The 12,773-nt window shown below is 42.3% G+C and overlaps 1 protein-coding gene across 6 annotated transcripts in view; it reads right to left on the bottom strand.

The window, feature by feature from the left end:
- Pdilt (protein disulfide isomerase like, testis expressed) overlaps positions 1–12,773 on the bottom strand; it is a 43,275-nt gene that overhangs the window by 16,810 nt on the left and 13,692 nt on the right. For 5 of the 6 annotated variants that reach the window (XM_063226577.1, XM_063226578.1, XM_063226576.1 and 2 more), the window contains 2 exons: positions 7,984–8,190; positions 1,175–1,308 (listed from right to left, as the gene is read on the bottom strand). In XM_063226577.1, the coding sequence (XP_063082647.1) occupies positions 1,175–1,308; positions 7,984–8,190 (341 nt within the window). Of the gene's footprint in view, positions 1–1,174; positions 1,309–7,983; positions 8,191–9,202; positions 9,395–12,773 lie in introns of those variants that run through there. The other variant, XM_063226581.1, reaches the window with a different exon arrangement.

Here is a 12,773-nt window from a genome sequence, read left to right as displayed (position 1 = left end):
ATTAAAATAAAGGCTATTCTAACCTTATGGATTGAGAAATTTTAACATTAATTTCTTAATTCTTTTCAGAAGAGGACATTGATTTGATCTCATGTAATGCCAAATGTAGACATTATGAGGTTATGGATTGAGAAATTTTAACCTTAATTTCTTAATTCTTTTCAGAAGAGGACATTGATTTGATCTCATGTAATGCCAAATGCAGACATTATGAGATGTGGCTAGAGTTTCATCCTTCATTCTTTAATTCTCTTTTGAAGTGAATTTTAGCCAAAAACATTCCCCAGAAAAAGGAAAGGAGGAGCCCATACACTTCGCACAATGTCAAAGTTCTGGCTTCTACTGTGAAAAAGAGAGTAGAGGCTGAGGCAAAGGGTTACTGAGAGTTTGAGGCCAGCCCGGGCTACAAAGTGAGTTCAAGTCCAGCCTGAACTACATAGCAAGACTTTATTTCAAAAAGATCACGAAAGAAAGAAAGAAAGAAAGAAAGAAAGAAAGAAAGAAAGAAAGAAAGAAGAAAGAAAGAAAGAAAAAGAAAAAGAGAAGAGGCATCAGAAATTTATTTTCTAGCATCCGTGTTGGTAGTACAGTGGTGAGCATAGCTGTCTTCCAGAAATTCATTTTCTAGAAGCCATCATTTCTACAAACCCCATCTTCAAGTAATTTCTAAATATATAAAAGCAATAGAAAACTCTCAGGAAACATTTCATAATTACATCTAAGATTTTATGTCCGTTCCCAAATGTCTTCCCCCGCTACACCCCTGATGAGAGTTGGCATGTTTTCAAGTGGGTTTATGCTGATGAACTGTTAATAGTTTTAGTTTACATGGAGGCAGATGGGGAGAATGGGCCAGGAACGGAAGAGGTTGGGGATGAAGGCAGACCTGGTTCAGGCATGTCAGGATCCCAGAAAACAATGGCTCTCAAACTAGAAAACAAAGATACCCCTCATTGTGTGATGTTCTAAATAGACCTTGCAAAAGATCAGCCTCACTGTAACCAGCTAAATAAGTATGTCGATTTCCTCTCCCTCCTTTCCACTCCTATCCACCTTCCCCTTACCATCTCACCACTTCCGCATGGGACAGCACCCGTGAGAGAGGCTTCTCACCTCACTTTCTCCTGGACACAAGCTGGTTGAATAGCCACCTCCCTCCTCTTGACCTTAGTACCTGGAAGAAGCCAATGATGACCACAGGCCTGGATTTCACAAAATTTGCCACCTCCTGGCTGTCGTTGAATACAAATGCTTTTTGGCTAATTTGTCTTCTTAACCAAACCACCAAGGCTGCAGATTCAACCACTCCTGGAGAGAGAGAGAGAGAGAGAGAGAGAGAGAGAGAGAGAGAGAGAGAGAGAGAGAGATATTCTCTTGAACTAAAGCAGGGCTTATTCCTCCCATTGAAGGATAAGGTTAGTTTCCCCATTCCATTTCTCCTAAAGGCTCCAAGGTATGAATATGCACAACAGCCAGTAAATGTCACTGAGCTCTTCCCAGGACCCAGACATTGGGCTGAATGTGTTTACTTGTATTAAAATTTTATGACAACTTTATGGGACAGAGTCTTACTCTTCCCATTTTACAGATCAGGAAACCAACATTCAACTTTCTGATAGCCAATCAAGTAGTGAACTCAGAAATCAAACCTAGGAGGAAATGAAGGTCCCAACCTTCATTTCTTTTGTATCTTCTAAGGTGACAAGAAAATGAATTTATGGTTTTAAAATACAAATATACCTCCATGACCTTGGGAAAATTTCATTATCCATATGTGAGACCAACTCCCCAGTCAAGACCCAAATGCTCTCTAAGGTCATACACCCTGACTTCTTTTTCTTGGCTATGGTATACAAGATGGAAAGCACACAAAAGTCTTACCTTCTAAAGCTAGAAATACATATATGCTATATCTGGGAAGACATAGCAGTGTGCCAAAAAATACACAGAGCTATATACAGATGGACCTGTGTTTCCTGAGAGCATCAATTTCACATGACATCAAGTAATGTACATTACAATTTATAGCTTCAGTTTATTATCAATATCTACTATAGAATAGAATGAAATATCTTAAACAAATTTATGAGATGAAGAATAATGTATGCTGTATAAGCTCTCCTTCCTGGTAAGCAGCGGCAGCCCCAGTGAGTAGCCAGCACACCAGGGAGAGAACAAGTCAGCATCTCCCATGAGCCTACCGGTGCATGGGCTGAGAAGCAAATGTCCCTTCCCCATCCACCCACCTCCACCCCTCAGCAGCTGGATGGTGTCAAGGACAGCTGGAGTTGTTAGCAACTGAGGCCCATAAAGCAACTAAATGCTTGTACTGTTGGGTTGATTAGGCTGACCTGGGGCCAGAGGTCTGAGCATCTCTTGGGAGGATGACAGTATGCAATATAGCAAATATGCGTTTGCTATATTTATCTATCTTCTCTTTGAAGGCAAATATTGTTTTCACTGTTTTGCTTTGTTCTGATTGTTTTGCTCTATTCAATATTCTGTTTTGATAGGTTTTATAATGTTCTGGTTTTGGTTTGATTTTGTTATACCTGATTGAAAGAACAACTACTGTGAAGATAATGAGCTACACTATGGTGCCTATTTCTGTTATCCTGGTATACTGCTCTGAAATTCTGTACCAGTTTCACTGCACTATCTCGATTGGCTTTGTTCTGTCTTGTCTCCTTTTATTTATTAAAAAAAAGGAATGTATGTTGTGCATAGCTTTAGAATACACCCATAGATCTTTATTCATTCACTCATTTATTCTTTCCTTAGTCAAAGATGCAGTAAGTGCCTTTGATGTTAGATAAGCATGGGTGCTGTGCTTAGTGCTGGGGTGTCATGGTGGGCAGAAGCAAACACATCACCGTGTTTGGTAGCACTGTGTGTTGTGCTGAGGAAGTCGATCATCAAATAACTACACAAACAAGTATATAATCCCACCCAAAGTGAAGTTCTATGAGCTTCTCACAAAGACATCTGACCTAGATGGTAAAGTCAAGGCGAGCATTCTGGAGGAAATAATCTATGAGCCAAAAACTGATGGGTGCACTAGAGTTAACCAGGAAGCAGTAAGGAGAGAGCGAGACTTGCAGGTAGAGCCAAGAGCCTGTGTAATGGCCCTGCGTCAGGGCAAATCACTGCATGGGTTTTGATTTAGGCACCTGAACAGTTAAATCAACCTCAAAAGACTCTACTTTCAGCATCAGAATATGAAGCCTTCAAAAAAAATCTTATAGTGAAATGTATTTACATGCAGAAAGGTACCCAAATGGCAATGTATAATACTTTGATGAATTTTCACAAAATGAATACATCCACGCAGCTACCACCCATATCAAGAAACAGAATGTTAATGGGCCCCCAGAATTCCCTGCTGGGTCTCCACCCAACCGTCCTTAAGCCCACCTAGGGGTGGCTACTTCTAACAGCCTGAATCTGTCTGCCTATATTTCCACATAAATGGAGTCATGTCACACGATTTGAGTCTTATTACCTTGTAAGCTACATTTCCATTGTTTGTGTACTTGAAGACTGACTTCCACTTCTGCATAGTATTCTATTGTGCATTTCCCAATTTATTATCTATCCTTTGCTGATGATCATTATGTTGTTTCTGGTTGAGGCCATTGTAAACAAATTCTCATACTTGTCTCTGGATGTAGTAGATTAACTAATGGTCAGTTTGTAACACCCAGCTGAACTGAGTCAGCATGGTTCTGGGTGGGAAAGCTCACCTGAGGATTGCCAACAGCATTAAAGAACTGGAGGGGAAGATGATGTGCTGTTGATTCTCCTGGAGAAGCTCATCTCCCTGGTTTTTCTGATATGAACTCAGCTATTATTGTTGGAGGACCCCCAGGTCCTCACTGTCACTGAGGATGGCTGTGATTCTCTTTGGGGGAACACTGTTCCTTACCCTGAGCGTTACTTCCTGGCTCCAGTGCAGATCCCTCAGCCTGCTGGCACAGACCCTTCACCCCACTCACGCAGAACTTCTAGTTTCCAACACTGACCTTTGGGCCTTCTTGGCACAAATGCTTGACACAGACTTGCATGAGATATTGTTGTGGGCTCTAGGTCTTCAGCTGGACTCATGCAGGACATTGCCTTGGGATCCAGGCCCTCAGCTGGATTCTTTGTGTCTCTACACATGGACCGATCTCCTGCACTCTTCTGTATTTGACTTTTTGGGTGAATATTATAAAATAACTCTATAAACTTTGTGTTCTTTGTTAAAATCTACTGCTTTGCAAACTCTGGCTATTACACTGGGGTGCAAAAAATATCCTTCCATTGGGTAGATGAGCCAGGAGTAAAATTTCTGACAGAGAGGGGCCATGCTCGGTTTCAGTAGATACCAAGAAAACCATTTTAAAAGCAATGGTTAAAAAAAAAAAAGCAATAGTGAGCCAACCTACATAAGCTCCTAGGATGACGACACAGTGCCACAGGAGACAGAGAGAAAGGAGGAAGCTTTGTGTTAGCTCACACGTTGGTACCCACCCCACCGATATCCCCTCTGTTCTGAGAATTCAGCCCTGAAGTTGAGTCTATGTCCAGTGTTCCTTGTTATCTTTAGACGAAAAACAGATGCACAGGGAAGCAAACTGTTTCTGTTAGAGGCATTTTTCTACCCAAATTATGTTGTAAGTTCCATAAAAGGAATTGGTTTAGAAATTCTGAACATGTAAAAAAAGGTGCAGAAACTCCAAGTTTCTTTAAACTTCAGGTCATTCGAACCATTGCTCCACTCTGTCCCCTATCCAGTTTCTAGCACACGACATTTCAACCATTGGCCTCCCGCCCCACCTTAGCTCTTCTTCTGCTCCTGCTGCTTACTCAAGTCTCAGGTGGTCTTCTATACTCTCTCCGGACCCATTTTATTCTCTTTATTGCATCTATAACTTTCCAATTTTTGTTTTGCTAACTTGTGGAATATGAGCCCTAGTGACTCCTAGAATCCCTGGCACATACTAGGTGTTCAAGAAACCACTAAGGAATGACTAATGAATGAATAAATGAAGTGAATGAATCATTAGGTGAGCCAGATTTAGGGAAATGGATCTGGGGGCATCTTCTCTGGGATGTTTGCTCCTCTAGATTTGCTATGGCTTGTTCTCAAGTGCCTCCAGCTCTAGTACTGTTTTTGCAGGGCACCATGCCACCCCTTGGGCTTGGCCCTGAGCCAGAGGACACAGTGACAGCTGAGGTGTGAACACTCTGTCAATTATTGACTGGGGACACACTTGGCTGCACTTTTCCAGGAACGAGCTGTGAATGCTTCATTAACAAAGGCCCTAGAGGCATCGTCATGTTTCTCTCCCTATGGGGAGGGGTAAGAACACTTCTTTTCATGATTGGTCCTTGGAGACCAGACAAGAAGGGAACTTTGGCTCAGCAAGTATTAAATCCCACTTGCCACAAACAGAGGCTTTTTGTGTAAGCTGTGTTGCTGTTGATGTGTGCAGTACTGTCTTCTCTTGGAGCTCAGAGGAGTCCTGTGTAGGGAGGCAGAACTGTAATTACTCATTTTGTCTAGAAAATGGGAAATTGGAAGCCCAAGTCTACAAGGCTTGTCCTAGCTTCCCACAGATAGTGAGTGGGTCCTAAAATCCAAGTATCCTGCATCCCAGCCTTGGCTCTTTCCTTGGTTTGGAGTAATGCTGACAAAGAGGGGGATAAGAAAGCTTAACACAATATGGACTAGTCCCTTACCTACTCCTACCTGCATGGAGACCTTGCAATTCCTCTTCAAGTTCAAAAAATTATCAAAACCTAATTCCTCTAAGCACCGGACTAGAGTCATAAACTAACAGTTTATTAATAATAAACATATCTGCCATTTATTTAAAGTACAAAGCAGTGTAGAACAGGGTTCGACAAACTATAGCCAGTTTGATGGCCCTGTGTTTGATTTTTATGAATTAAACTTTATTTCAACACAGTTATGCTCATTCACTAACAGATGGCTGCTTATACACTGTGTCAGCAGAATGTGTAATTGCCACACAGATGTTCTTACTCATAAGGCCTAACATACTTGCTGCCTCTTTCCTTGTAGAGAATTTTTGCTGACCCCATGGCTTACTAGCTGGCATGCTTTCAAGAAGTTATTCTCCCTTTCTGTGCCTGTTTCTCCACTTGTAGAAGCACCTTCTACACTGGATTGTTGTGAAGTAGGAGAAGGGCCTGGATCTCAGTGCTTGCTGCAGACATGTGACCCACCCTGTGTCTCGTGAGCATTGTGTCCTAGGAGGCAAATATCTTCACTATTCTCACTCCACACATAGGGAAATTGAGGTGTGACAAGAGGAAGTGATTGCTCCTCAGGAAGGTAGCAAGGGCATGAATTCAGAGGGGTCTGCTGCCGACTCCTGTACCCTCTTCACTGGACCAGGAAATCAAAGTGGGAGAGGACCTTTCCTTGATAGTGCTCTCAACAGACAGTGAGGGACAGATGCCATCCCATCCCGTGAAGTGACAGAGAACCATGGATGTGCAGGAGCACTGAGTAGGTCAAGCTTCCTGAGCCAGTCAGGGGAGGTAACAGTGATGCCTCCTGCAGAACAAGGGAAGTCCCAGGGTCAGGGTTGGGCATCTCAAGAGGCCGTAAGGACCTTCTCAGCAATCGCACTTGCAGAGAGTTGCCACACGGTCACTTTGTTGACTGACCATAGAGTCAAGTCTCACCTTTCCCTCAGGAGGAAGGACATGCCATCCCACAGGCAGATACAAATGTAGACAGGTAAACGGGGCTGCTTGTTTCCTTACAAACCTCCCCAAAGCCACATATCACATGGGGCTCCTTGGCTGGGGCCAGTAGTCCTCACTACTGAAAACCATTATGTCGTGTATAGCAGTAGGAGAAGAAACCAGGGTTTCCCACGTCTCTCTTACCCCATGTCTCCTCTAGCCCACACCCGCTTAACCCCCTCCACATGCTTGCCTGGCACCTGTTATGCAGCTACCCCCTTTGCAGCACTTCCCTGAGTGAACTTGTCTAGTGCTTCTCATGCCCCCTGCCCTTGTGCTCATTTAGGGAACTGTATGGAACCCTAAAGATTAAGGCAGGCTGCATGTGGTGACACCATCTTAGCTTCTTGAAATAACACTCAATCGAGCCTATAGGGAGTTCGCTATACTTCAGACCTGGGGACATTCTACTAGCATAGCAAGGAGGTTGCTAGGCATTTTTGTGTTCATCAGTTTTATTATCCATCCATCCATTCACTCATCATCTGACTTCCCATCCACTTATGCATTCCTTTTTAAAGATTAAGATATACCATACGAACACATCAAATCCTCCAAATAGCCCCAACATCAAGAAAGGGCTGTAAACACGACAGGCTGGTAATAAATGGGTGCTGAATACATGGGAGGAATGATGATGTAAGAGGTCCCTACCCTAAGCCTCTTTTTCCATCATCTCCTGGTCTCCTTTTTGGCTACCTAGTGACTCGAGCTCCCATCCAAATCAGTCTGAAGGACAATACTGAGGATGAAGAGTAGAATTAGGAACTCAAGTCTCTGGCTTCCAGTATTTTATAAGCCATACATCCCACATTCTACCTCTTGTTGTCTCGAGGGCCCATCACTGAGATGCAACCTGTGGAAGAAGCAACTGTATGGTCACCAAAACGTATTTCCTTGGAAATGCAGAGCTGGACATGTTTTGTGGCTTCTCTTTCAGCTGACTGAGACCGTGTAACAGAATTCTGGTCAATGGATGCAAATAAAAGTAATGTCTGTCATTCCCAGGCCACAACCACGACCTCTGCTAGACCCCAGACTTTTGGCTCCAAATGCTGGCTAAACACAGAGGAGTGAGCAGAGGCTTCCAGGCCACCAAGGAAGGTACAGCTATGGCTGGAAAGAGCCTGAGTCCCTGAGAACCCATGTGAGTCAGAGCCTCTGGCTGACAAGCAGGCTTTACATAGGCATGAAAAGTAACGTGACATAGAGCATCATTACCTTTGCAGCTGATGGGTTCTGACCTGTTGCCCTCAAAAAACAGCTTCAGTTCTGGAGCCTTCTTGATGTCAAACTCCTGCTTGAGCTCCTTCTCCACTGTGATGTCTACTTTGCCGAAGCCAATCCCAGTCTTGCCCTTGCCCATCATCTTCACAGCTTTGCCCAGCTCTTCTGCCAGGTTCTTGGATTGCTTGGAGGACGGGTTGTCTAAAAGAGCCAACAGGAGAAAAGGCTGACCCAAGCCTCTTCCCCCATCCACACCCATCCCCAGAACTCCGGGCTCTTCCTGTGCCTGCCCTTAAGGAGTAAGCTTCAGAAATGTGACAGGTCACGAAACAGGACAATTTGGGAGATGTGTGTTGTGGCTTCTCCAGCTCAGTAACACTGGACACAATCCAGCTGCAAGCCACTGTGTCCCTGTGGGTTCTGCTTTTCTCTTTTGTTATATGAGGACCATCATAGGAGCTCTCTCATTGCCTTTTCAAGATTCAGAAAAGATTTATGTAACTATCAGTTCATAGTGATTATTATTTTCTAGAGCTTCACACGCATGAAGTTATGTATTCTTCCAGGTAACCCTATGGAGCAGGTGTTATTATAACCCTTCCAAGTTTACAGGTGAGTCACAGCAAAGTGATCTGTTTGCCCAAAGTCCCATGATGGTGAGAAAGTTAAAATATGAACCCTCAGGCTGGCTGCAGAATTCTGGTTCTGTGACCTTCATCAGACCTGTGAAACACTTAGGTTAATGCCTGGCATGCAGTGAGCACACAATACGTCACAGTCACTACTGCTGTTATTGGTGTAACATTTCTGTGGTTAGGAATTAAGCAGGGGGGGGGCACACAACACAGACTCAGTGAAGAGAAGGAGCTCCTGAGCGCCATCTGGTGGAACATCTCGAAACTAGTCACCTGAATTGGGTTCCTCCAGTTGCCTGTAGCTGCATCACAGAGGCAGGGAGCTCCTTCAGGCAAAGAGGGCCAGGTGTGGAAGGTGGGAGAGGCGCACACTACCGTTCTCCCCTACTTTCCTGAGCCAGAATCTTGCAGGAGGGGTCACTGAAGCAATCCGACACTCCCCATAAGGGATCTGACACTCTGATTTCTTGATCATTCAAATTGTTTGGCGGTAAAACAGGAAATAACTACAAGGAACTAGCATTTGGAACAACTCTTTCTGTCATAAATAGAGGGAAATGAAAGGGTCCTTAGCTTACTTTTCTTCCTCCTGATAAGACTGTGTGACTGCAGACTCTCTTGTTGATCCAGTGCTGAGCACGTGAGCTGAGCAGGGCTGAACAGAGGAAGACTGTTGGATCATTTGCAAAACCCTGCTAATCTGGAGCACTTGGAGAAAGTGCAAATTACCTCCTGGCTAACAAACAGTGCCATTCCTACAAAGAACCCTTTTGTGGAGGGCGGAAGGAAATGGAAGCCCAGAGATCTTCCTGCCAGTAAGCGGTAATTTGAGATTCAACCGCAAGGCCACCTGATTCATAGATTCATGCTCCAACTGACCAGCTGGCACCCACCACCTGCTAGCCAGCAACCTGCACTTGTGCGGAACCTGAAACCCGAAAGTGAATGATTGTTTTCATTAACCTTCCAGTCGATGGGCAGGAGGGGAGACTTTCTGCCTCCTCCAGAGATCAACGCCTCACCACTGCCTGCTTCTTCACCATCATCACCTCTGATACCCCCTATCCATCACCACGGCAGGTGTTGGCCTGTTGCCAGCTGCTGGCCTGTGGCTTCTCCTATGGCTGTCTGAGAATTTGGGCTCAAGGCTGTATCACCTCTAATGGCAGGCACTCAGAGTGAGAGAACCCCAAGGCATGGCTGTCCAAAAGATGGGACATTTGGAGATTCCACTCAAAGTCCTATGCTCCTGAGGGTCTAAAACAGAGGTCAGAAAGACGAGGATAGCTGGAATTCTGTTGTCTGAAAGGTAAAAAGACTGGACCTGACAACAACAGTCATGGGAATCTGTTCATTTCATTCATTTACTAGTTCAACAAATCTTTTTTAGCATATACTACATGACTGGCACCATTCTAGGCACCAAGGCTGTTATAGTGAACAACCACATGTAAATTTCTGCTGTCACTAGAAAAGAGGTAAAAGAAACAAAATAGAAGATAGATAACTATACTACTAATCTCTGTTAGTTTATAAAAAAAAACAATTTGTGCTGTCATTGTCTGATTGTTTGATCATTTTTTATGACTAGATCTTATAACCTGAACAACTATTTCTAAGATGACAGTATGCACCATATTGACTAGTGTTAATTTCCTACTTTTTTTGAAATGCTGTATCATTTCTATCCTTCTTTATGCTTTGCTTTTTAAAATAATAAAATGGAAAAAATAAAAATACTTAGTGGATTAGGTAATAAGAGAGAAAAAATAAACAGAATTGGAAGTTGGAAGTGTTGGGAAAATTGAGTTGAATTTAAGAAGAATTAAAGAAGGTTCTTCAGAGAAGCATACCAGAGAGCCAACCTTGTGGATATCTGGATTTTAGAAAAACATTGAGTGGATTGTAGGCACAGCACTGGAAGACGCTCAGAGATCACGTGCTGCAGTGGCTTGAGCAGGGAATGAGGAGGGTAGAACCCAGGCAACAGGAGAATGCAGAGGCTTTAGGAGATAGCGTCTACAGGATGTGGTGGCACAGGAGATTCAAGAATGAAAGGGGAGGCCCTCCCATCTCAGACCCCAGACCTCCACCTCGGAGATGGCCGCTCCACAACTGCACCCCCCCCACACACACACACCTCATGGACCTAGCACTGCTGTGGAGCAAGAAAGCAGGGCAAGCACAAATAAACAACCTAATGGCACATCGCAAGCTTCTAGAAAAAAAAGCAAGTAAAACTCAAAGCTCATAGAGAAAAGGAAATTATAAAGATCGGAGCAGAAATTAATGCAATTGAGACTAAAAAAACAATACAAAGAATGAATGAATCAAATAGCTGGTTTTTGAGAGAATAAATAAAATTGATAAACCTCTAGCCAACTTTATCAACAAAAAGAAAGAAAAAACTCAAGTTCATGCAATAAGGATTGAAAAGAGAGAAATTACTACAGCTCCCATGGAAATGGAAATTCAAAAGATCATGAATACCTACTTTGAAAATCGTTATTCACATAGGGTAGAAAATAGAGGAAATGGACAAATTTCTAGAAGCATATGAACTACCAAAGCTCAATCAAGAAGATATAAAAATTTTGAATAACCCCATATCAGCTATTGAAATTGAAAACGTGATTAAAAACTTACCAACAAAAAAAGCCCAGGTCCTGATGGATTCACAGCTGAATTATACAAGAAATTTAGAGAAGATTTAATTCCAATACTCCTCAAACTCTCCAATGAAATTGAAAGGGAAACAATCCTCCCTAACTTATTCCTGGAGGCAAGTATTACTCTGATACCAAAACCAGAGAAAGACCCAACCAAAAAGGAGAGCTATAGGACAATCTCACTAATGAACATTGATGCAAAGATTCTCAATAAAATGCTAGCAAATAGATTGCAGCAAATCATCAAGAAGATTATACATCATGACCAAGTGAGATTTATCCCAGGAATGCAGTGATGGTTTAATATATGCAGATCAATCAACGTAACACACCACATCAACAGACACAAAGGCAAAAGTCACATGGTTATCTCAATAGACACAGAAAAAGCTTTTGATAAAGTCCAACACTTGTTCCTGATTTAAAAAAAAAACCCTACAGTAACTCTGAATAGATGGTAACCACCTCAGTCTGATAAAGGCCATGTATGTCAAACCAACAGCCAACATTATGCTAAATGGACAAAAACTGAAAGCTTCCACTCTAAAACCAAGACAAGTATGTCTACTGTCACCACTCCTATTCTATATAGTTCTAAAAATATTAGCCAGAGCAATCAGACAAAGGAGAGAAATAAAAGGAATAAAGATAGGAAAGCAAGAAGTTAAATTATCACTACTTGCAGGTGACATGATACACTACATAGAAGATCCCAAAACTCCATTAAACTACACCTAGAGATAATAAACAAATTCAGCAGTGTAACTGGATACATAGTCAACACTCAAAAATCAATAGCATTCCTGTACACAAACAAAAAACTCACTGAGAGAAATTATGAAAATATCAACTTTCACAATAGCATCTAAAAAAATGAAATGGGAATCAACCTCACCAAGAATGTAAAAGACTTATATACTGAAAATTATATTAGTCATAAAAAGGAGATTTAAGAGGATATTATAAAATGAAAGGATATTCCTTTCTCTTGGTTAGGAGGAACCAACATTGTGAAAATGACCATACTCCCAAAACTGTTATACAGATTTAATGCAATCCCAATCAAAATACCATTGACACACCTTATAGATCTACAGAAAACATTCCTAAAATTCATTTGGAAATAGAAATCTACATCAACAAAGGCAAGGCGGGAGGCATCCCAATTTCTGACTTGAAACTATACTACAAAGCTATAGTGATAAAATCAGCATGGTATTGGCAAAGAAATAGACCTGAGATTAGAAGGCGCAAACACAACTACAAAATACACTCAGCACCTTAAATTTGACAAAGGGGCTAAACATGTTCACTGGAAGAAAGATAGCCTCTTTAATAAGCGTTGGAAAAATCAGCTTTCCACATGCTGAAGACTAAAAGTAGACTCATGTCTATCACCATGCACTAAACTAAAGTCAAAATGGATCAAAGGTCTAAATATTAAAACAGAAACACTAAATCTACTAGAAGACAAGATAGG

The sequence above is a fragment of the Cavia porcellus genome, unplaced genomic scaffold, assembly GCF_034190915.1.
Source record: "Cavia porcellus strain 051 isolate PalLab524CR breed Dunkin Hartley unplaced genomic scaffold, mCavPor4.1 scaffold_16, whole genome shotgun sequence".
Lineage (NCBI taxonomy): Eukaryota > Metazoa > Chordata > Mammalia > Rodentia > Caviidae > Cavia > Cavia porcellus.
Note: the sequence above shows the minus strand (reverse complement) of the source record. Positions and strands in the feature narration are given on the sequence as shown.